At 39.3% G+C, this 26,668-nt stretch overlaps 1 protein-coding gene across 1 annotated transcript; it reads right to left on the reverse strand.

Annotated features, from left to right (window-relative positions):
* Positions 1-26,537, reverse strand: LOC139138950 (S-methyl-5'-thioadenosine phosphorylase-like). The gene is made up of 7 exons (XM_070707586.1): positions 26,336-26,537; positions 22,066-22,152; positions 21,346-21,404; positions 6,906-7,176; positions 6,205-6,444; positions 4,528-4,650; positions 1-3,632 (listed from the first exon to the last, which is right to left on the reverse strand). Exons 1-7 carry the CDS (start codon positions 26,360-26,362, stop codon positions 3,573-3,575), a joined length of 867 nt encoding a protein of 288 aa, XP_070563687.1. The 5' UTR covers positions 26,363-26,537; the 3' UTR covers positions 1-3,572.
* Between the last annotated feature and the right edge of the window lie 131 nt (positions 26,538-26,668).

Below are 26,668 nucleotides of genomic sequence, written 5' to 3' on the forward strand. Positions count from 1 at the left end.
GATCATAAAAACGGGTTTATTGCGAATGCATTATGTCACATTTGACACACAATTGGAATGGCCGATAATTTGGACAGTCCTATTGTATTCTCTGGTAAACAGCAACAAAAAATAGAAGGAAATATGTTTGACATTAAAAAACGAAGATAGTGAAAAATCATTGAAAATTACAGCCACTTCCCCTTTATAGGCTGTACTGCATGGGCTAGATTCCAAAATGATGATAATATGGCTTCCTTATTCTTTCTATTGCCTTCATACTTTCACGCACACGTGAGCAGATCCACAAGTCAGATGTCGAGGATCACACATATTTTGGGTAGTCTGATATGTGCAGTACTACTTTATTTACTGTGACATTGTTTGTTGCTCATTGTTGCATTCAGTTCTTTATTTCTTCTTTCAAAACCAGGCAATGGTATAACTCGATTTTTAAATTACAGCATATTAGTGCAAAGGAGTTGAAAATTTTGCTGAAGTCAATGAAAAAACTGCAAAAATGTGAAGAGATTGTTGACCTTCTTGTCTTTAGGTATTCAGCTTTTCAGGAAATGTGCAGCATTATGGCTGGGTCACTCTACATATGAAATCAGCCATATTTGATAAATTATGGCTAGGGCTTTTTTTCCTGGAAACATTCAAGTAAGTTTCATCTACGAGCTGTTTGATAAATAACAGGGTGTCGTCGTGGTAGGACCAGTTGCAGTGCCTGGATCTGCACACAACCACAGCAGTAAGTCTTGTTTGCTACTCGAACGTACATTCTTTATTATTCAAAGGGTTTCGGTATGCCCAAAGTTCTTTCAATACAGCATTGAATTTGTACAGCAATTTTGAGTGTTAGACTAGATATACTTTTCAATGGCAAGTCCCATAGCCTCCTAAACCATTTAAACAAGCAGGTAAAATTATTCTCAAATAAGTGGTGTTTGACCCAATTCACCCTTTTTCAATGTATGCATCTCAACTAACACCACAGAGATCTATTGGATCATAGCACATTTGGAATGAAGAAAGAGTTCGAATATTTGTGACAAGTGCAGTGTTCATCCCCACACAAGGAAGTGAAGTTTTACATCATTTGAAAAGAAGTGTACATGACTCATGACATTGAATGAAAAATGGAAAAGCACATTATGCAACTTTCTATACTACATACAGAAAAATAAAGTTAATGTAAATTGCACAGAAGCATAATCCCCTTGAATTATTCTTTCTGTGATTTTTGTTTTAATCAGATTGAAAAGGAATGCTGTTTTTTGGTCACTTTAAAAAAAAAAACAGTCCATCTTTACCCTGATAAAATCTATACTGTTAGTGGTCAACTTCAAAAATCTTAGTCTAATAAAATATTTAACTGCCTATATTTTTCACCTGGCTGCAGCTTGAAAAAAGATTTGGTGTCTATCGATTCTGGATTTTCAAAAATAAAATGTGTCACTCTTGATAAATCTCTATATATATATCAAATAACTTCACCTTGACACGTGACGAGATGCTTTTGTAATCTTGAAACTCTATGGATCAATGCTTATCGGAATACATATACCAGTAAAAGACAGCCATGTTAACATTTGACAGCAAAGTTTAGAAGATTCAAGACTCATTAATGAGGCAACAGTGAGGATTTGTGGACAAAGGCAGCATTTCACATTAATCACTAACCTAGGGAGTCCGTAGCATTAAGGTTATGAATATAGAGAAAAGCTGCAAGTTGGCGTTCACTAATCTAAGTTTCTGCTATCGAAATGTCTCAGATTGCCCACATAATTTGTGGCCCATAAACTTTCAAGAGTTCAGCTTCTAATGCAAATTATTAGAAATGCCCTTAAAAATGTCTAAACAATCCTTACTTTGGTTAGAAACAAACATAAATTTTGACAGCTGCATTTTGCAATAAAATAATTCTTTGCTTGAAGGATTCTCTTCAAAAGAACAATAGCTGGGACTGTTTATGACATTTACTGTATTTTATATCTTTGAAACAATTACATTAATTTTTCTTGTTCTTCTCCAAGTAGTATTAGCCGTGCCAGCGCGACACATCATCACGTACAATATGCAATTTTATAGTTGACCTCAGAAATTTGGTCCAGACACCAATAACATTGGATTTTAGTCTAATTCAGGCAGTGTTGATGACAGGAATACCCAGCAATTCAACACGATTTAGGGAGAAGGACAAGAACCTACAGTTTAGAAAGAGAGGAAAAAACCTGGAAATGCAACTAAAGTTACAGCCAATATAGATTTACAGTAGAATGCACCTAAGTGACTGATATTTTGACTCAAAAACTTTTAGAATATCTCTATGCTATAACCCTTGTGAGGGCTGATTTTGAAGCTCAAAGTTTTCACTAGCTTTTTTTTTTGAAATCAAAAATTTCATTTTTTCCCCATGGAGTTAACACAGCAGCAGCAACGTTGAATTTCAAGCTCTGGTAAATATTGGTTAGATTTCAAAATGAACGGGTTTGAAGTTTGCTAGGGAAGTGAACAAAGATTTAACCTGTTCACCCCTAATTCCCTGTAAACAGGTCCACAACCACCATTGATATTAATGGGGTCTGGGCTAAACCATGGCGGTGAAAGGGTTAAGTTGATCAATTTCGAGGTGCACACTACTTTAACAAACTAAGCATTGCTATGCTGGTGAAATTGATAATGCATGTTAAATCGCTGATGAGAATAAATTCTTGTAAAGGAGAACTTCCTTCAGTCAAATCTAACTTTACATATCAGAGTATACTCAGCGTTTAGTGGTGCACATACAGGAAAAGCTATAACCTACTAAATCAGTATTTTAAACAATAAAATTGACAATATGTATCTTCATCAGTTTTTCTGAAGGAATTTAAAGTTGTAGAATCTGATATACGGCTGAGTTTCATTAGCCATGAATGGTTTGCCAAAGTTGGTGAGTCTTTTAACTATCACTATAAGAGACATCAATTTGCACAAAATGGAGGCATTTGTGAGTTATGGAATATTTTCAAATGAATGCCCGATATTTCAGTAAGAGAAGGCATGTGTTAATACACAAATCTCCAGCATCATGCTGCCAAATTACAATAACATCGATATCACTATAGATGGTATCACTCTTGATACTGTATATTAAAATATTCTTCACCCTTGGGTTAAAACACAGCAAGACATGAGCTAAACATGTCACATCTTGTGTAATACGGACGTGAAATCTTTAATTCATCAAAAATGGGTTAACGATACAAAGAGTAAGTTCATATGCTGCGACAGAGGGGATTATACTTGGCCTGTACATATATTCTCTAGCCTATTACATAATCAAATAAATCATACTGAATCTTTCTCAATAGATTATTTTTATATTGTACATAATAATAAACAAGCTGCATTTATATAACAATTTGACATTTATGACAATTATATGACAACTTAATCTATGACTTAATGTACTCAAACAGAAAGCTCTTTCCACGTTATCGGAGTCAGGATCTGAGAAATTTTCACAAACACACAGCAATGCCATATTCTGATATGTCTTCCAGAAGTGCAGCTAACTCATGACCTGTTGCTATTGGTTACAACCCTTAGACGGTCTGAGATTGGGTTCCAGGGGGTGGCAGCATCACCGACTCTTTTGCTGTGTCCTGAAAAAGCAAATATTCAGTCAGTTTTACACATGTAAGAGCATGTAAATTCAGTATGATTTGTGCTGAATCAATCTAGAAAAGGTAACGACGGAAATTTGGGAAAACATGTAACTCGGCCAGATCTATAATGGTACCATAACAAGAACTAAAATGTTAATAAACTCTCTCAATAGTATATCAGTATATCTTGGGACAAGTAACGACAAGTGGCTCTAACTTTTGATAATAATTTTCACTATTCATGTTTTTAACGTCAGCGACAGTTTCTTGTTGTACTCCCAATGCATGCTGAGATTAACAGATTCACAGCTCATCAACTCAGCCCTACATGTGTAGACTGCATTGTTATCATTGGCAAGTGAAGTCTGGTCTGGATTAGAACTCAATTGTAAACAATAACATTGATTTTTACACATATAGACACTATGGTGACAAGCTAAAAAGTGGGTGTTTTACAACATGCTTAGGGAGTAGAACATGAATTCTAAACTGACATATAAAACAAAACAGTGAAAGAATCATCAAAAGTTACAATTACTGACCCTTTAAAGGTATACTGTCACCTGTTCCAATTTTGCCACAGTTACCATGGAAAGAGAAAATCTAACCAATCACAGATTTTAAGCGGGTCGCCGCTTTTTAAAAACAGCGCCCTCACATGGGCATTTTGAATACCAAGGAACGCCCCTTTGACCATATATGGGCATATTTAGATTACAGGTGACTGTATACCTTTAAGATATTATGCAGGACTCCACTGTTTATAATACATTTCAGTCAGTACTACCTCAGTTCAACACCTTGAAGAAACATCTTTGTTTCACCCTTCAATCAATTTTTGCTTTCATTAATCACCACAAATGAGGAGCTTTGGATCATGGGATATACTCACATTGTGTGCCTGGATTATTTCAGTCCAGTCTTTCTGGGCTATCTTTGGAATGACATTCAGCAATAGTCGCCTTCCATTCTCTGCATTATCCTTGAATGTTTTCAACACAGACTCCACATTCACCTGCATACATTTTTAGAGATTAGAGGCAGTCAGATAAGTTTTGATAAATGCAGAATATTGAAACATAGAACTGAACAAGTACTGTGGATGAAAACAAATGACTAAAAAAATTTAACAATAATAAAAAGTGTAATCCCCCAATGGTACCTAAACAATGAACATAACAAGTAGTACAATATGTCTGACACAGCCAGCAGTTAGAGTGTTGTTACATCAATCAACTTTGGTCAGAGTTAACATTAATTAAGTGAAGCTACTGTATAACTATAGGAGTCAAAACATATGCTGTTACTTGTCACATGTGTAACAGATGTGTATCCAAATCTGCCATCAGGGACTGTGGACAGCTGTGGATAAGCTAACTGTGGCTAATTCCGATTGAAACCTTGGACAGCCAGACATAATATTGTCCATTCATTGTATGAGATTCATGATGCTTACTGCGAGTTTCAGAATTTTCCATTTCTCTGCAATTGCTGACAACCTATCTTATTATCATGTGGTTGGGAATTAATCCAATTGAAGAATTGATCTGATGTGTATTTAAGGTAGAACACACCTCCAGGCAGATATTCGGACTCTCAAATTTCTACAATTCTTTTCTATTCTACCACTTGTTGGGGCTCATTTTAAAGCTCTTGGAGAACAGAAACTTCAAAAATCCAAAATTTAATTTTTTCCCATAGACCTAACACGGGGATGGCCGCCATTTTTGATTTCAAATATCGCAAAATGTTGGGTAATTTGTTTCCCTAGTTGCAAACTTTGCACAGTGACCCCTGATTTTTATTCTTGATTTGGTAAGAGAAAGGCTGAAGGTTTCACTGAGGACAGTTCGAGCAAAAGTTTAAGTCTTTCACATTTGAGGTGCATACTACCTTAATTTAGATTGCTACAAATTTGCCTGAGTAAAGAAGGAAAGCGTTCATGAAAGTGATTTTCTTGTCATTCCCTACCTGTACATACACAGCCTATTACACAAATATGGAAATAGGTCTATATTTACAGATGAGTTAGTGTAATCTGTTTTACATTAGTTTCATCTTTTTTGAAGGTTTTATAATGGCCAACACATATATCTGCTCTGAGAGCAGAGCTTAAGGTGATATGCACCTCGAAGGTGAAAGACTTAAACTTTTGCTCTAACTTTCCTCAAGGAATCTTTCAATCATTCTCTTTCAAAATCAAGAATAAAAATAGGGGGTCACCGTGCAAATTTTGGTACTAGAGAAACAAATAACCCAAGATTTACCGATATTAGAAATTCAAAATGGCCGCCACCCCTGTGTTCACTCTATGGCGAAAAATAAAAATTTTCGAATTTCAAAAAACTAAGCCGGTGAAAAGTTTTCTTTCACCAAGAGCTTTAAAATGAACCCCCACATGTGGTATATCAGAAGAGAATTGTAAAAGTTTGAGAGTCCGAATGTCTGTCCCCGAGGTGCGTTCTACCTTAATACATCTAGAAACCCTTTGTAATTTGACCAGTTGCTCACCATTTGAGGCAAAAAGCTATCTATTATCACCGTTGCACATTAAAACATTAAAACCTACCATTTCTCCAGAATCTCTCCAGCAGTCATAGTCTGTTGTCATGGCAATGCTGGCATAGCACAACCCGGCTTCCTTGGCAAGAATAACTTCCGGCACAGTAGTCATATTGATGAGGTCAGCTCCCCATGATCTAAACATAAGACTCTCAGACTTTGTTGAGAATCGAGGTCCCTCTATGGTTATCATGGTACCTTTCACATGATGTCGTAAACCGATTTCTTTTAAACTTTCAATGATTAGCTGTAAAGTTAAAGATATTTGAAACTTATTATTTGAATTCCGATGATTAGCTGTAAAGTTGGAATATATTTGAAACTTATCATTTGAATTTATCACTCATGGCAGTGTCTTAAAACTAAGCTATGGATCTGGAACAAGTTTGCAAACACTTAGGATTTCTTTGATTAATCAAATAATCTATCTTTACGTCAGGCCAAACACAAAATAATGTATTTGAATTTCCTTGCAAGCAAACAGCAATATTTAGGAAATTTTATTAATCTTTTCATGAACCAGTGCATGTCCCAAATAATGTTATGACGATGAATGCCTAGTCACTGAATGTATATTTGTATTGTTGGCTAGAACAACCATTTGCATCATGTTTAGGGAAACAAACCAAAAACAGTGAAAGTTCAAGAAGCACTTTTTTGTTGAATTTCTGTTGAATTATTATTTTCTCTAGTTCTTCCTGATCTTACCTGTCGAGTGTCCTCACAAAATGGTGTATGCATGGGAATATGACAGACTCCTCGTGGGCTGCTGTAGGCACCATCGTAAAACGTCTGTGCCCGCTTTGTCGTACGGTCAATAAACTGATCAATGACTGCAATATCACCTGGGTGTATCTGCTCCCTGAGAGAACCACAGGCTGTCGTAACCAGAAGATGCGTGCAGCCCTCAGCCTTCAATGCGTGAATGTTGGCACGGAAATTAATATTTGTCGGCATGACCGTGTGACCCCGTCCATGTCTACCATAACAAAGAAATATAACAAAATAGCATCAATGACATTTGGGTATGGGTGGCAGCTTGCCAGAGTGAGTGTACGTACGATATTTAATAGCGTCTAAGGGCCTTAGCTTGTAATATTCATAATGTCAAGTGCATTGGAACACATTTTGATGCACACCATCCATTCAAGTATGTAATGGTTAGCAACTGTTGCAATAGACGTGCACATATACAACACCATGCAGCCTGGTACATCCAAACTACCATACCAAAGTAAAGGTGTCCTCTTGTAATATTCTATTGCATGGCATTAATGTAAACAATATTTGGTAATTCATAAAGCAGTAATATTTAAGAAAACAACTTATTATACGTTGGTTTCGAGTTACCATAAGACCATGTGGTAATTCAAGGATTTTAAGCTTTTGCCACTAGGGGCGCTCTTCCTTTGACCGGAAGTGAGGGCTATTTTCTGGACTCCGGTCTGCGTACATTGCGATAACACAGACTCCGTATTCCTAACCTAAGTTTAGTCTACTTTCATCTGCTCTGTTGTCACCGTAAGCGTTTGACTATGCCAAACTTTTACTGCCAAGCCGGCAAAGTCGACAAATACCCATTGATGAATAGCATGACCTTCCCCCGTTTCCCCGATGTTAAGAAAGAGAAACGCCTGAGATCGACATGGATAAGGATGATACGACGTGAACTTAGCTGGGTACCTAACAGTTTCCACATGTTTGTGATCTATTCCGCTCTCGGACTATGTGCCCCATAGACGTGTGTACATATGCCTGAGGAAAAGTATGTCAGGAAACCAAATGACTATATTTCCTATATATAGGGATTATGCCACCATGTCATCTTCGACGTTCGATTTTACTGTGAAAAGTAGCAAGTTCATCTATCATGTAACCGTCGATCGTTCCCTATCATTCTAAAAATTCATAGCTGGTACTCAATTTGCTTCAAAATCACTTGTTTCGTGTGATTTTCTGCCGAATTCGACGGACACATCGCCAAAACATAAGCGTGAGCAACATTATTCGACCTTATTCAAGGGCGATGATTCTTATAATACTAAACGAAACGGCAACAGTCTCGATGTCGGCGTCTTGCCAACGAATGTAAAACGGGAACTTGCCTCGCTACTCGAAGAGCAAGATCATTAAAATGCATTAAAATAAATTTTCTCAAACACAGACTAAGGAAAGAATTTACACAGCGACTGATGAGAAACCACGCTCGGGTTTCGAAACGCAAGCGTCAAAGGGCCACTCTATCAACTTTGTCACACCATAGGCCCGGCTGCATCTCGCCATAAGCTTTCCCCATACGAACAAAACATTACCGTACACACAAATCCAAACTTCCTCACAAATATCCGAAACGAAACAAACATTTTTATTAACACAAACAATCGGATAAGAATGTAGGAACACATATTCAAAACAAATCAAACAAACTCGACACACACAAAAGAACACATTTTATGGTGGGGTGCCTCTTTCACATGTTTTACATCAGTTTCTAATCCAAAGTCAATGGATATTTCTCAGCAAGCTCAACCAACTCAGCCTTTTTAGCTTTGGAAAGGGGAATCTTGCTTGCTTTTAACAATTCTCGTAGCTCTTTCATGTTCATTTTGCGGACGTCTTCAGGCGTGATGTTGCGACTTCCCTCCATGACTAAAATTTTAGCCCTCACTTTTGCAAAATCTCGAGCGCCCCCATGCGACCGATGTTAAAAATTCGTGCGTTTTCTGACAACTCGAAACCGACGTATTGGCTTAGAGGTCTATAGTTGTGTGTTTCTGGACAAATCATCACAAATATGTAAAATTCTGACTTGCATTTATTGAGATTTCACCAAGTTTACACTTTTGGAGGTCATTAACATACTTCTGGTAAATGATAACTTCATTTCAACAAATTTCCATCTACGATGATGTTTCGACTAGCAAAAAGGAAAAAAAGGCAACAATTTGAACAAACTAAACCAAGTTGACCCCTAGGAACATGCATACCAAATTTCAAAGCAGGGAACCTGCATACCAAGTTTCAATCAAATCTGGCGTTTGGTTACAGAACTTTAGTAATCTGCAGGATTTTGCGTTGTTTTAACTCATTTGCATGTCATTTACACTAACATGTTCATTTGAACAAATTGATTATTTTACATCTCCATCCCTGGTTGCACCTGTGCACCTAATACTAAAATGGAAAGTGCTGCAGTTTTTGAGTTTTTAATTTGGATGGACATTCAGACAGACAGACAAGATGCCACAGACTTTCCATGTAAGCTTTCTTTGGCATATACACATATACCAAATGTGAGCTAAAAAAAACTGGATAAGAGTGACAAACAATTGTAACCACAATAATTAAAAGCTCAAGCTCATATTTTGCATCATCGTATCTTGAGCAGAATATCACACAGCAATGACATAAAGGTACTTTCATTGCTTTTAAAACACCTTCTAACAATTTTACTATCGGTACTTGTACAATGCAAATGAATAGACCTTATTCTTAAATGGCGGACGAGATCTCGTTTAGCCCGAGAAAGCGCGTGAGTTGTGCTTTGGGGGGCAACTTTACTTCCGGTTCGTGAATACTAGCATGGTTTACAAGTCATGCATGGCGTACAACAGTGATGAGCAGAACACAGCCGATCTTCCTAAAAGTACTCTGACCTACAAAATACTGAAACGGTGGAAGGCGTCTGAGGTGAAAGCATTTCTAAAGGATCGCAATATATATCTCTCTACGGTTCGATCAATTTCAAGAGGACTGGACGAGTATTCCTAGTGGTTTTGGCATGGAGAAAATGAAAGAATGGTGACTCCATGCGGCAATACAAAACTGCGATCCTATCGACTGTTCCATGCAGGCTACGTAAAAAACATAGAAGCTAACAATCAAACTAGATTTTGAATGTACCGGTAATAAAGGGAAAGCGGCTCCCCACATCGCCTACACTATTTTTAAGTTCTCTGTTTTCATGTTTGATTTTGTGTGTTCGGCTATTGGTGTAGATATAAGCCATGGCTAGACGAAGCCGTAATGGGGCTGTCGAATGACAGTGTGATCATTTGACGCTATGTTTCGAAACCAAATATTTCTGTCATACATAACAATCTATATATCGGGTATAATATTGATACTAGACAACACAGGAAAGACTTGCTTTGTGTCGTGGCACGCCAGATTTGCGAAATTGCCGATATTTTACCTCAGGCTGAGACTCTAATAATCTATACTAGACAATTCCAAAATGACTTTGCCTTGCGTCTAGACACACCCGATCTGTAAAATCACAGATATTTACTTCATCTTTATCGGCAATTGGGACTCTAATATCGATACTAGAATGACTTGCCTTGTGTCTCCGGCACGTCTGGTCTATGTAAAATTGCCGATAAATATTCGGAACTCTAATATCGATACTAGTTGATTCTAGATTGTCATATCGCGGGTAAATATCCAATAATATGTATGAGATTTTACCATCTCACAGATCTTGACAAGCCCGACTTCCTCAATCCGACTATTACTTCGATACTAGACGATACTATACTTGTCAAATTGCGGGTAAATATTCGATGTATATCTGGGATTTCACTACATTACAGATCTAGCCCAGCGGTCTGGCCGAGCCCGATTTCCGTAGTCCGACTATACGATACTAGACTTGACTAAAACTGTGGGTAAATATCTTATATTGGAAATTTCACCAACTCACATAACAATTCTAATTTCGATACTGTGTTGTCTAGTTGCTGTCAGTATATGATATAATATTAAAGGGCAATGTCGCTGTGTCCTGGAAATCCAGTTTACCTCGACACGGTCGATACGCTAAACAAGGACTCTTTTATGACCACAACAAGATTTAACGCATGCTTCAGAAATGGGGAGCATATTGAATAGCGTTCTACTCTCGCGAAAAAAAAATGAGGTAAGGTCTTTCGCCTATAGCTGCAGTACCGATCAGTCTGTTAAGTTTTTATTTGCGAATTTCATAGTTTGCAAATCTCTTGAAAAAATAAATTTCGTGTCTTTGAATAATTTTGTAATGTATTAAGCTTAGCAAAACGTTTGGGTAAACTTCTTTCCATATAGCGAGTTACTGGCCATTGTCTTTAGGAACAGCAGGACATTTTTTTTTTTTTTTTTTTTTTTTTTTTTTTTTGAGTCGCGCTATGTGCTGCACTCGGTGTTTTAGTCTCTCCAGCTCATGTCGTTTTAAAGCGATTTAAGTGTCTTTCGTCGTTTTAATCTTCCTCAAGTTTGTTTATGAATGTCTGGACTTTACTCCACAACTGTTACTGACAGCCGTGCCTTCCTGATTTTGGAACTACATTGGTTTTAGTTTGTCTTGTTGGCCTCGACATTTCCGCAGTCACCATTTTTTTCAAGCCATGCCTTCGTCAGTGTACACAGCTGCTACCTTGATTCGTATCGGCAAGAATGTCATGAATAACCGCCTATTGTCAAGGGTAAGCACCAACTTATGGAACAGACTCAAAGATGCGAATATATGTAAGACTCAGAATACCAAGAGAGGCTGCTTTGCAGGCAGACAAAAGCAACGTCGCATTCAAACACAAATAACGCCGCACCACCTGTTTAACTCTCGTGGAACAACCAATCAGATTTCCCGTGCTGCTTATGGCAATCTGATCAAGATTCCTCTCATCGAACATTCAAAAAGCAGAACTGAATCGTCTCAAATCAATAATCAGCATCACAGAAATACTCTACGTTGCTCCTTCATGAATTGCCGATCACTTTGTAATAAGTCCGCAGCCATCAATGAATTCCTGCAAGATCGCCACTTAGATGTCTTAATGCTTGCTGAGACATGGCTACGTGAGGATGAAAGTGATTCATCCCTCATCACAGAAGTCCTTCCGCCAGGTTATAACATTATCAGTGTCCCGCGTAAAGGTCGTGGGGGAGGCATCGCAACAATCTACAACTCATCATTGTCAGTGTCCCAACATCCAGTCCCTACTTCAATCAAATCAGTTGAATTAATGGAAGTTCGTATAAAGACTCCATCGTCGCATATTACTCTAGCTACGGTTTATCGCCCTCCACCAAATAAATCAAATGGTTTCACCGTCGATGACTTCGTCAATGACTTCACCGATTTTTTGTCTGGTCATCTTACTGATAACTCGCCGCTTATTATCGCTGGCGATTTCAACCTTCATACTGATAATCCGATGTGCTCGAATGTCCGGAAATATTATGACATCCTGGAATCATTTTCTATGCGTCAATTGGTAACTTGTGCTACACACCGTGCTGGTCAGACTATTGACCATATCATCACTCGTGCCGATGACAGTACCATCGCTGATGTTCGAGTCGAACCGATTCATGCAATCTCTGACCATTTCCCAGTGCTATTCTCCATAAACAATTTTTCTCAAGTCAGAACCACTCGTAAATCCGTTACTTCAAGAAACATGAAATCATTCTCGGCTAAAGAGTTCGCTGCAGATTTATCTGCATCCATCCACCTCCAATCAGATGCCGACATAACTGCTAATTGGGGGCTGCTCAATAACACAGTCCGCGATACTTTTGATCGCCATGCACCAACGCGTGAGAGACTGGTCCCAAATAGGCGACTAGATCCATGGATTAATCAGTCAATAATTGATGCACGTTTGAAAAGAATGAAGGCAGAAAGAGTATGGAGAAAAACGAGATTGGAAGTTCATCGCCAGATTTACAGAGCGTGTCGGACTGACGTCGTTCGTCTTGTTGAAGCTGCCAAAAAGAGCCATTACGTGGGACTTGTCGACGATTGCGCAGGTAACCAAAAACAGTTATTTCAGGTCGTAAAGGGCCTCCTTGGTCATAATAATACTTCCGCTGTTCTACCAAAACATGATGACTCTCCGGAATTAGCAAATCGTTTTGCTAAATTCTTCTTAAATCGCGTTAAGTCACTAACTTTGAACCTTGGTACTGTGTCTGGAAATTCTAATTACCATCATTCACAGCCTGTGACTGTATTGAAACCGATACGTCGCCTAGACGCCTTTAAACCTACAAGTGTTGATGAGATTGACAAGTTGATTCGTTCATCACCTTCATCAACCTGCTGCCTTGACCCGATTCCAACCAAGATCTTCAAACACCCTGATATTACACAAGCACTGTTACCTCACATCACTGAAATATTCAATAGTTCTCTACGGTATGGTGTTGTACCCGCTCATTTCAAGGAAGCCGTCGTTAAACCTCTCCTTAAAAAGCCGTCTCTTGATCATGATGTTCTCAAAAATTTCCGTCCTGTATCTAACTTGCCATTTTTGTCGAAGATCTTAGAACGCATTGTTGCCAAGAGACTTACTTCCCACATTGTTAACCATTCACTGGATGAGCCATTGCAATCTGCATACAAGCCAGGACATAGCACAGAGACTGCTCTCCTAAAAGTAACAAATGATATTTTGCTTGCTCTTGATGAGAAAAAGGATGTTTTCCTTGTATTGCTTGATCTTTCTGCAGCATTTGACACTGTGAATCATACTATTCTACTTAATCGTTTAAGAGACCGGTTTGGTCTTTCGGATACTGTCCTCATGTGGTTTCAGTCATATCTTTCCAATCGCACCCAGTGTGTACTTGTGAATTCCACCAAGTCACCATTTTATCCGCTTGACACTGGGGTACCACAGGGATCGGTTCTTGGACCTATACTTTTTAATATGTACACTTCTCCGTTAGGCGAATTAGTTTCTAGCCATGGATGTCTGTATAGTTTTTACGCAGACGACTCTTCATTGTATCTGTCTTTTACCAAAGATAATGCTGCTGCGATGCTTTCAAATCTTGAACTTTGTATTTCCGATGTCAGGTCTTGGATGTCTGCAAATTTCTTGTGTTTAAATGATGATAAAACTGAATTTGTTATTTTTTCTGCTACTTCGGGTGATCTGTCTGCCAGAGGGATTACAGAAATTCGTGTTGGCGATGCTCTGATTCCCGTCCATTGTCAGGCTAAGAGCCTGGGAGTCCTCCTTGACTCTTGTCTGACAATGAAACCGCATATCGGACAGATCTGCCGTTCAGCCACTTTTCATTTGCGTCGTATTGCACTTGTCCGTAAATATTTATCTCAACCCGCTACAGAGCAATTGGTTCATGCATTTATTACATCACGAATAGATTCGTGTAATTCACTTTTACTGGGGCTCCCTAAGTACCAAATCAGCCGTATTCAACGGATTCAAAATATTGCCGCCAGAATTGTAACTCGTTCCAAAACCACCTCTCACATCACTCCAATTTGTATCAGTTGCTTCAGAACGCATTGTTGTTAAGAATTTATTTCCTATTTTTAAATCCATTCATAGGCTTGGACCAATTTATCTTTCTGATATGACCACATTATATGTGCCAAATCGCAACTTGAGGTCAGCTGATCAGTTTAAACTTTGTCCTGTTCGATCACGTACTAAGAGCTATGGTGATCGTGCTTTTAGTGTTGCAGCTCCTATTTTCTGGAATAATCTCCCGTTCAGCATCCGCCAGTCACCAAACCTATCTGTTTTTAAGTCAAATGTGAAAACTTTACTTTTTAAAACTGCTTTTTAACGATTTTTAACAACTTTTTGTGGTGTAACTTTGCTTTTTAACTATTTTTTGTAATGTATTTTTAATTTTTCAGCGTCCTTGATCACAATTTTTGTGGATACTGACGCTTCATAAATAAATTATTATTATTATTAATATTATCCCTCAGGAGTCACTGGTCCGGTATGAAAATAGCTGGTCTCGGGCCATCGGGTTGGCGTGAATTTCGCAAGCTGTGTACTTGTGCATTTATGAGTGTGTCGGTAGTGTTGCGTAAGTTGTTTCCGCATTTATGTTTGATATTTCTTGTTGTGAATATTCTCGTTGTATTAACTTTCCATTAAATGTTTTGACTTTGTTGTTAAAGTCTTCTTCATTATAACATGTCCTCATGATCAGGCCCTTGAAGGTTGATTTTGGATGACATGATTTTCTCTGTAAGAACTTAAATGTATCTGTTGGTTTTGTGTGTGTTCTCGTGTCCAGTATGTTTTTGTTGTTGTAAATGACTAGATCAAGATGTGTTATTTTGTGTGAAGAACTTTCATATGAAAATTTGAAAGAAGGATGCATTTTGTTAATTAGTGTTATGGATTCGTGGAGTTCGTGTTCTGTTCCAATGAAGTTCAGGAAAATATCGTCTCTGAATCTACACCATAGTGATATTTTTGTTGTGTGTTGACGTATGATTTTCAGGCATTACAGTCAACTCGCACCTTTTCCAACCCGCCCAGAACCAACTCGCCCGATTCCAACTCGCCCGATAACCAACTCGCCCGAAGCCAACTCGCCCGTTGTTTGAGATGGGGTGTAGTTGTAGATTCCATGTACGCTAACCCAGGGGTAGGAATGAAATAGGGGTTGGGAATAGAAACCACCCTGTTGACCACTGGAAACCAACCGTGGACCGGAAAAATCCCGCGGTTGACAACTGGATCCCATAGCGGACCCTGTAGAACCACACTGTAGACCACTAAAATAGTGCTCATTGGCCACATGAGGGCGTGTTTTCAAGATGGCGACGGCTGATGATGACAGAAACTCCGCGCCCGGTAAGTGATATTTCACCGATAAACTACTTATCAGATGAAAGTCTATACTTCAAATATGCCCCATCCAATGACAAAATGTCTCGAGAATACTCAGATCAAGTTTCGTTGGCCGATTTCGTCTAATCAGAAGAAAATCGAATTCTTGTGTAGAAATAGACCCTGTCATCGATCTTGAACTGAAGTGGAAGTCCGACTATAGAGAATGCATGGGCGACCTGTATCACAGCGGGGTCCAGACACTTCGCACCAAACCAGTTCGCCCCACACAACTTCACACATTTATTGTTGCATGTAACCATAAAAGGTACATTAGAAAAAAGAAACACGCAATGCTACAACTCAGATGCGGTGCGCGTATTTCCTCGAAATTTGTACTCTTTCAAGATTTCAGTCCTGGGTTGACAGAAAGGTTATGAAAACTTCGGTGGTAGTGGTTGGTTATTTTCAGCTTTGCCGGTTGGCGATAAGTTTGGGGCAAAGTAACATTGTTTCAGTTGTTTTGGGGCGAAATGGTTTGGGGCGACTAGCTGTGATATCGCAGCGGTACTTGTGGCGTATCGGACGCGCTCAGTTTGGGGGTAATCGCCACAGTCGGGTTCGTTAGCAGGAGTAGAGGATGAGTCGTAGATAGTCAGTGATACAGTAGGTATAATTTTATTTATTGCAAGCTTTATCTATTTTATTATTTTGCGAGCTAAATCTACGACACCGGTTGGTCTCGTCGTAAACTGCCAACGAAGCCTATGGTTTGGCTCGCAGCGGGACTGTGGCGATGACCCCAATGACCCGAGCGCGTTCGATATACGCCACAAGTACCGCTGCGATATCACAGCTATGGGGCGACGTGACTTTTGGGGCGAAGTTGTTTTGGTACGAGGTTGTTTTGGTGCGAAGTGGTTTTGGTGCGAAATGGTATGGGACGAGATGGTATGGTGCGAAGTGGTTTTGGTGCGAAGTGTCTGGGAACCGAAATCACAGCAATGTGTACATTTTATGTCACTTCTTCTATCCCCAACTCGCTTTGACAGCCAAGCAAACCTCAGAAAACTACTACGATAGAAAACTGCTATGTTATTAATCGTCTGAGAGCAAGCTAACGTGTTCGTCAAAGATTCTTAGGAAAGCTGCTGTCACAACATTGTGTTCACAGCACTTTCCAGTCATATCCTCACAACATTTTAATAGTCTGGGTATAGACCTGTAGATACAAACCTGTAACACAGGGTCTGTCAGAAGGATGATTTTTTGGCTTTTCACTTGGTGCTGGCTAAGCCCTGGTTGGTTTAAAAATGACTCTGATTCTGGAATTACCTCTATTTGGCTGTAGAAATTCTTCAGCATGAGAAGGGGCAATGTTTCTTCTGGATAATGACACCGATTTTCATAGTGTGACATAATTGACATAATGTGATGATTTAAATGTAGAGAACTACACATACTACACTTCCTTGATCACTCATGATATACCTTTTCTTTGCTCATATTATTTGGATGAATTTGCTTTAGCATTATCTGGCTACACAAGATTATTCCTGAACAGTTAGTTTGATTTGGATTACAGTTTTTTGTTTCTTTGTTTTGTTTTGTTGTTGTTGTTTTTGTTGTTGTTTGGGGGAACTGAAGGAATCTACTTTTAAATTCCACTGTGACAAATAATATCAACATTGTATACCTTTTTTTTCACAGGATCATCTTTTTGATAGCAAGTTCAGAAGAAGAACTTCCCGTCATAAACCAACTGGTATTTCTGCTTTTGGTGAGCCTGCAAAAGGTGTTACTGGTGTACGCGTCTACCACAAAATAAATGAGGCAAAGCTAAATCCCTTGATTAGACTTGGTAAGAGCAGCAACACAAAGCATTGAGAATTACGACAAAATTAGCAAAATTGCCTTTCGGGGGCTACTTTTGTTATTTTTGGTCCAAATATTTATTTCTCAAAAGTTACGCATCTGATAGCTTTGATATTTGGTATACAGGTTCCTAGGCTTTATCTTAATGTAATATATTGAAATTATGATGAAATCATCAATTTTGTATTTTTGCAGCTAATTTTCCCGATTTTGGTCAGGCCATCCTGAAATGAGCTATCAAAGATATCAACCTTCTCCATCAATACATGTGTCACAAAAAGTTATTCTCTACATAACACAGCAGAGCTCTATCAACTGTTGGCTCGCTTGTTTTTTTTCAAAACCGCTGGTCAGACAGCTTTAATATTTTGTTTACATTTCCCTGTGATGACCTTAGTGAGATAATTTCATACAGTCAGGAAATACTTAATTTTGTATCCGTGTCTGTAGTAGCTTCAGGGACTTTGGCCCTGTGTTTTACTTTTGTTATGCATGTCAGTTGTATGTTCTTCTACTTCCAAAAGTATGTTAAAGCAACCACTATTTATCTTATATCTTATATTATTATAAAATATTGTCAAAAATAGATGTTACTGGGGACTGTAAAGACACTATTCTTCAAACTTAGCTTAAATTTTAAGAGCCATTGATATATCAAAGACACAGCAACATTTATTAAAACAGACAGTTTCATGTCAGTGCACTTGTATTTGAACACAGGAGGGATCACAAATTAGAACTACATGTATATTTAAAAATATACCAGTTATATGTAATGGAGTTATTAACTTACTGTTAATTCAATCAAGACTTCAAGAAAAGTAGCAAAACTCATTGGCTTACTTAGAATTGAACATTACAATAGAACAGCGTGGCACTATAAATAACTGCAATGGACAAATAATTTGCATTGATAAAGAAAACTATATGTAACAAATGAGGTACGTGATGTAAAATGCAAGGATGTCTTACTGCAATAAAACAACCATTGTTCTGACTTGCCTTATTTACTTTGTGTGTGTGTGTGTGTGTGTGTGTGTCAGTGATGGTTATGGCACGATAGATCTCTTTTTGGAGGATATCTCTTTTTGGAGGATATAGTGCTTACCACCTTTTTTTTATTACTCTATTATTGAAACAAAAACTAAAACACTTTATAACACAGATATTGTTGGTTTGATCAAGCTAGTGGTCTTCAACATCATTCCATAGCTGATTGATGCTTTCCAAACATTTTTTTTGTTTTCTGTTTCTATGGGCAGTCAAATTGTGTTTGTGTTTGAAGCTCTTGCCACAACGCTCACATAAAAAGATTGCTGTGGTGTCATGGGTCTTAGCATGGTTCTTCAGGTCTTTTTTTCTAGCTGTTTTATAATTACATTGCTCACACTGATACTGCTTTTCTTTTGAATGCATAATTATATGTGAATCATACCAAGATTTTATTCCAAACTTTTTATTGCAAACTTGGCAAATATATTTACTGCCATGGCTACCTCTGATATGTTGCTGAAGACCTGTTTTACACTTAAGAGATTTTGAACAAATTGGGCACGTAAACTTTGCAGATCCATGCATCTCCTGGTGGGACTTCACTCCGTGAAAGGTGCGTGGTTTAAAACCACACACTTTGCATACTTTTAAGGGAACATCTGTGTGCCTTACAGAATGTTCTTTCAGCCTCCCACGTTCAGAAAATCCTTTGTCACAAATTTTGCATGTGAATGGGAATTTGCCAGTATGAAGTCTTGTGTGTTTCCGGAGACCAGTCTTACTTCTGAAGACCTTTGTGCACCCATCATAGTTGCAGCAAAACTCTTTGATGACTGTGGCAGCCTCTGAGATATTAGGAATGATTGGAGATGATGCAGGGATTTCGCCGCTGACACTTCCTTCAGGTATTTCAGCATCAGTGTCTCCAGTCTTGGCAAGCTCAGCATCAGAGGAATCATAAGATGACTTGATATCATGTGTAGATTGGGGGTGTAATGGTGTTACTGTACCAGCATTTTCTATGACATCAAAGAGGGATACAGCAGTCTCTTGATCTGTTTTGTTAAAAAAATACATCAGTGATATTAACTGTCCATAGATAATGTACACTGTACCTGAAAGGCACAAACATTGCATATATTTATTATAATAAAATAACATTCATATTTTGAATAATCTTTCACCATTTTTTTTTCACAATAACAGCCATTTCAATTAAAGTGGGCCAAATGTTTCAAATCCAAGGGAAACTAGTTGGAACTGCTGATGATTTTTTTGGTATATTTGCCCACTGTATATGTGTCAGTTTCGTGTTCAACTCCATAAAACGTGGAAAAGTCCATTATTCAATAGTCCATGGATGTGTGGGTTATACTTCCATTAATAATCTAAACTGTCTCGTTCTGAACATTGTCACTGTTTAAATCCACTTCAATGTATTCACAGGCCCGATGAGTGTGTGGGCGGAAAGGTGGGTCTACTTTTTCGTCCACACGTCGCACATCGTGTAAAGTTGTTGGCCACGGAACTGCAGCAAAATGAGGGGGTGTGATTTCGACACACTCGTACTCATACACTAATGCCATTACTAGGCTACTGCTATGGGCGCAAGGAGACTGTGTTGTTATTTCTACACAAGAATTCGATTTTCTTCTGATTAGAACGGAACCGGCCAACGAAACTTGATCTGAGTATTCTCGAGACATTTTGTCATTGGATGGGGCATATTTGAAGTATAGACTTTCATCTGATAAGTAGTTTATCGATGAAAAATCACTTACCGGGCGCGGAGTTTCTGTCATCATCAGCCGTCGCCATCTTGAAAACACGCCCTCATGTGGCCAATGAGCACTATTTTAGTGGTCTACAGTGTGGTTCTACAGGGTCCGCTATGGGATCCAGTTGTCAACCGCGGGATTTTTCCGGTCCACGGTTGGTTTCCAGTGGTCAACAGGGTGGTTTCTATTCCCTACCCCTATTTCATTCCTACCCCTGTAACCCGATGGCCCGAGGCAAGCTATTTTCATGCCGGACCAGACGTGAAAGACGTGAAAGACTGTCCCGCTGTTCCTAAAGACGTGAGCCTGTAACTGCAGTAACTATCCCTATAGCCTACGTAAAGAAGTCAAACGAAATTTATTCTTTCAAGAGATTTGCTAAAACGTGAAATTCGCAAATAAAAACTTGTCCGTGTTGGCACATATTTCAAGCCGGCACCTGTGGTTCTCCATGTTAGCAATATTTGTTGTCAAAAATAAAAGGTACTCTTACTACTCAAAACATTGCAAAATAGTATCGGGCGAGTTGGCATCGGGCGAGATGGAATCGGGCGAGTTGGTATCGGGCGAGTTGGAATTGGGTGAGTTGGTTGTGGGCGGGTTGTTTTTCAGAATATTAAAATTAAAGTTTATGTATCGGTGAAATGACATATAAGACTAATCTCTTCTTTTAAAATAGCCTTATGCGCTACAGGAATCGTGTCCACCCATGACTTCCATATGCACTGATGTACGCACGCATGGCTTCCCGGAAGTAAAGTTGCCCCCCAAAGCAAGGCTCACGCGCTTTCTCGGGCTAAACGAGATCTCGTCCGCCATTTAAGAATAAGGTCTATTCTGAAGTGCGTTTGTTTGACCTATCTGATAATTCAAGGTGGTGATATGTACAATATGTAAAATCTTTAAACATACCTTGCAAGGCAAACACACTCAACATCACCAACTTTACCAAGTATCAATGCATCTGATGGCTGCAGAGATAATGAAAAACAAGTTGGTTGGGTTTTTTGTTCACGGATATATGGGCATGTTGAAAACTGTTTATGAATATGTGCACATATTAATAAATTGACACTATACGGAAATACAACATTTTCTTGAAACAGAGATTCTCAGTTTACAAAATACTAAACTACTCTGTATACCAACATATGAGACATAAATTTGATGTAACAAAAATTAAAACTGAAGGGCTTCTTTAATCAAAGAGGCAAGCTTGACAATCATCCATAGTGCTGGTCACTTTTATGACCTGTACCAAAAAACGATGGACGTCATCACTGGCAAATGGATCACAAACAATGTCCTGTAGACCAAAGGAAGGTGACAAGCTGAGGCTCACCACACAATAAAAATATGACAAGCTAGAATAAATTTATTATAACCATAACCTGGCAGGGTGGGGGTAAGGTATACAATGTACACTATGCTTTAACATTATTGGATGAATATACTGTATGAATACATGTAGGATGTTTTGAAGAACATAAGTAGGAAACGCTCACATGTTCCATAAATTAATTTCATTCATTATCATGTACAAGAAGATAGATACTAAAATATTTTTGAAATTCTGTTCATGTCTTTGGTCAAAATATGTAATAAATAAAAAATATAATCCTACAATATTACCTTTCCGTATGGTGTCTCCACAAACTTCTCTTGTCTGTTTGTAAATATCTCCAGGTTATCCAATCCTGAGCCCCCAATTATACCAATCTGAAAAACAAGATTGTATGTTCTATGTTATCTGATCCTGAAATCCAATTGCCATCTAAAAAAACATGTCTGTTCATCTGAAAATACACGTCGGGCGGATTGTGGACATTGGTCTACAGTTTCCAATAGACATGGTGGCAAGGTTAAAACATAAAAGTCAAACCAGCCCGTAAAAGGCAGAAATCCCGTCCAAAAACACCACAGCTACAGACTTACAGCTACAACAGGCACAGAAAAGCCCTTAAAGACGTACAACATTCGAGAGTTCATTGGTTACTTTTAGTCTATGCTTTTAAATTAATGTATGTATACTATACTCAGTATACTGTACACTGCACTATGAATTCTGTATGAGTGTGAGTGAAATAATGCACAGGTTAATCCTCTTTCTACCAGGCTCCATAGACAGACTATAGAAATAAATACCACTTGGGAGAAAGAGGATCAACTCATTTCAGTATAAGTTGCCTTACGTTCTCTTGAAATTCTGTACTCCAAATACTGCACTGTTTTGAAAAGTGGTTGTTGAAGGATAGCATTTTATTTCAATCTGTGGTATCTTCAGTTGATACCACATCAACTTAATTAAATTCAAATTAAGCATTTCAGAAATTGATGGTGACATATGCACTCGCAATGCAATATTTTAGACACTGGTTTCAATAACGGATTAATTAATCATGGAGGTAGAACCTACCTCCTGGATTATATCAACATCACCGGTATCATCACAACCCTTAGGGCAGGGGGTTGCAGTTTTTTGCTAAGGCTGGGGAACATAGGTAAATGGCTGGGGAACATAGGTAACACGTTGACACCCCACCCCAATCCAGCTTGAGCAAAAAATCAATGACATCATTATTAATAAAATGCATGAATTTATTTATTATGCATAACACACTCCAACACATTGAAACGACAGCCAACTTATCCTTTTGATTCATGAAAATTATGGGATGGATTAAACTTTAATTTTTTCCATCAAACTGTAGTCAGTCAATGTTCTTATTTATTTGTTTACTGTTCTTTCTTATCTGCAACACTGTCCTCGTCTGCATCCTGTTCATCATTGTAACACACAAGCTTCATGAGCTCTCGATGCTTTGCAGTTAGACTGTCAACCAGTTCCGATAAACTTTGCATTGTACTGTCGTGAATGTCCTCACGGTGTGCGGTTCCGAACACGTTACGTCTTGGTTTATTTCGCCATGCTGTAACAGAATCAGTGATATCCTCATCACCAGCACCATGATTAAGATCGATAGTCATGATTGCCTGAAGCGATTTTATTCGTTTTAAGCAGGAAGCTCCTCGCTCAGGCCACGCGTTAGACATAGGAATGAGAAGTGCAAGTTCGGCAAGTTTACACAAATTTGGATACTCATCCCCGAGCACATTTCTCTGTTGCACGACAACTTCGCAAACCTCTCCAGCAGTAGTCTTTGTAGACATGGGCGGTGATTCAAATTTGTATCGGAAATTGCACCATTCATCTTGAGTTTTCTCTTCGTCAAGTTCATAGTGTGTACACAACAGGGAGATCTCGTCTTTCCCGTACTGTTTGTCGTTCACACCTGGGAACGACACGGATCAAACAGTTCAAATGCTTCGAGGAACGGCGTCAAAGCAAGGCGGGACTCTAGATTCTCACACAATTCTGTGAGCAGTGTGTCATAAAACTGGTCAAGTTTTGCATCATTCTTGTCGGTAAATTGTATTTCTCCTTCGCTGAATCGGCCGCTTCCCTCAAACTCGGCGCGAAGTTCGAGCGTCGGTTCGCGAGTTTGCTTGAGTGTGGTCAATTTATCGATCGCCGCACGTGTGAGGGGTTTGACCTCGCTGAACACTAACACGTCCTTCTGCCAAAGTCTCGCCAGTTTTCCGACGATCGGCAGTACAGTCTGCAAGATGTAAACGGTGCCGATAAACATATATCGCCGACAGAAAGTGTATAATCCCGCGGCGGTAGCATCTGGAACCCTAGCTTCTTCGGTGAAATAATGCAGCGTTTGAAGGAGAACTTCGTATCCGTGATAGATTGCGTCGTTGGCTCGTTCGTGCGAAGTCCATCGGGTGGCGGCGGGTCGAACGAATTTCTTTCGCCTGTCGGAGGAAAACGTTGCCTCATACTGATCAGATATTTGCTCTAACTTTCTGGTCTTTTCGGGTGAATATTCAAACAGCTTGTTTATTTGTTGCACCGTTCCTTCATAGCGTTTTAACCATTGCAACGATTTCACTGTGTCGCCGACTGAAAGCGCGAGTCTGTGATTAACGCACCAGATTCCCACGACGTGAGGATTTTCTTTCTTCATTTGAGCAACGAACCCCGACTTCTTACCAGTCATGTTTGCTGCACCGTCAGATCCAACAAACTGTAGTTGGGTCAGGTCAATGTTATCCCGCTGAAATCTTATTTTCACAAGATCGGCCAAATTTGCACCCGTAGCGCTTTCCTTCAGACGCTCGACGCGATAGAACTGAGTTTTGATATGACCTTCATGTAAATATCTCAAGTACATGATGACTTGCTGATATACTGTAATATCTGTCACTTCATCTATCAACAATGCAAAGTTACTCGATCCGATCTGCTCTATCATTTTGAAACCAAAACATCACCTGTGATGGTTATCATTTCTCTGACCGATGAGAAACTGGTGTGCCCGAACTGACGCATGTGTAAAGGATCGTCTCCAATACGTGACACAAGTTCTATGAGCGACGATATTTACTGACTGCGATGTCTTCTTCGGCAATCCAACATGCGCACTTGAAGGCAGCAATGACGACTTCATGTTCAACACTTTTCCGTTTCTGAATTTCTTGCTCAAACTGTGAATACCGTTGCAGACACTCCCTTTCCTTCGCCAACAGATGCATTTCAGATTTGCCGTGGTTACTGACAACATTTCGGCGGTAGCGAATGCTACATTCTCGGCTCCAGACGTATGAACCCTGTTGAGATGTATCATGTTTGCGGCATAAGTAACAATACATGCCCCGCTTTTCATCATCATATCGTAGCCAGAAAAGATCGACCACTTCGTCATACAAAGTGTTTTGTCCGTAAGCCAGCAATTCTGGAAACAATGCACTTGTTTGCGTTTCTTTTGAGCCGGTTCGTCAGCAAAGCCTTCTGTAGAGGTCTGAGTTGCATCGCTGCCATTCGAAGGACCAAATCTCACTGTGTCATGTTCACTTTCATCCAAAGACGACGTTGTAGGAGTTTTGTCTGGATATGAAGCGTCGGTGACTACATTCACATCGTTTGGCTGTATTAATAATTGGGAACTCGCTGCATGTCCGACCTCGCTGTTGTGCTCAGGCTGCTGCGTTGATATCGGTTTTGGCCGTGTACAATCGGCGGCATTTTGAACTTTTCTGAAGAAATGCTGAATTGAATTTTGTCCTAATCCGTCTTTCGGTGTAGTGTTTTCAAATAGTTGCGCGGCATGACGATGTATGCTGATTCGGTTCGGCTGCTCTCTATCTCTGTACTCAATATTTTCCCGCTGTTTTCTCAAGCTCAGCCACATCAGCAAGACATGAAAGCCTGAAACCGTGGCAACAAAATTGCAACATTCGCGTGCAACAATGTTGTATGTAAAGTGAGAGGACGCGAGGGACAGTGTTGCGATAAGGAAACCACGTTGAGATTCATACTTTATTACGATGCGTACGTGAATATGAATGAAAGTATCAACATCAGAAACATGATTTCGCTTCGCGTGTTCACTGGGGAACCCCGGTAACATGACTGGGGAACCCCGGTAACATTTACCGGGGTACCGGCCTTAACAAAAACACTGCAGGGTTGAGGTGATACATGCTTTGACCTGCGCGGGGGTTCGGGGCTCACTGAAGACAGAGTAGTCAAAAACTGAAAAAAGTGCCAGGCAAAGTCACTTGTGGTTAGGTACAGGGATGACCGTTCGGACTAGAGACATTGGGGCCGCTTTCGCTCTTCTGACGTCTTTGAGGGACCCTGTAAAGTATCGTGCAACGGAGCTAACAAGTATACTGTACAATACAAGGAAATTAGCGATCTCGACCGATCAGTAATGGTCAAGTTGCAGTCTCTCGCACCCTTCGGCAGCCCCAAAATATAATAGAATAGTCCGTGTGATAGCTCAGTGGCACGATGTATATAGGTCCGACTCCTGTTCTTACCGCTACCTACCTTTACTGGTTTCTTCGTTGGCAACATTTTGCATCTAAAATGAGACGGCCACTATTTCAAGAGACTGGTGATTAAGACCCCTTGCTGGATATTAATCACGTATTTCTATTGTAAAAATAGTTCAAAACAATAAATTAAACAATTTGGTGAGCCACGCGTTGTCGTCTTCGACTTGTCGATTCCACATGGAAAATGTGCGCCCTCAGAGTTTAGGTCACAGTAGGTCATCATTCCGAATTCCGGTCACACAGGGGTCGCATTGATCTCGCTTTCTCTCGCGAAGTTTTGGAAGCTGCTAACACCCTCGTTTGCAGAGATGTTTCATTATTTTCA

This window comes from Ptychodera flava, chromosome 8 (assembly GCF_041260155.1).
Source record: "Ptychodera flava strain L36383 chromosome 8, AS_Pfla_20210202, whole genome shotgun sequence".
Classification (NCBI taxonomy): Eukaryota; Metazoa; Hemichordata; class Enteropneusta; family Ptychoderidae; genus Ptychodera; species Ptychodera flava.

What these genes read in the sequence shown, in the direction of transcription:
- LOC139138950 (XM_070707586.1), bottom strand. Translation starts at nt 26,362, where the DNA reads ATGTTGCCAACGAAGAAACCAGTAAAG. An exon ending in CAACGAAGAAACCAGTAAAG is followed by an intron (nt 22,153 to 26,335) that starts GTAGGTAGCGGT and finishes CTTGTTTTTCAG; the next exon opens with ATTGGTATAATTGGGGGCTC. An exon ending in TGGAGACACCATACGGAAAG is followed by an intron (nt 21,405 to 22,065) that starts GTAATATTGTAG and finishes TTATCTCTGCAG; the next exon opens with CCATCAGATGCATTGATACT.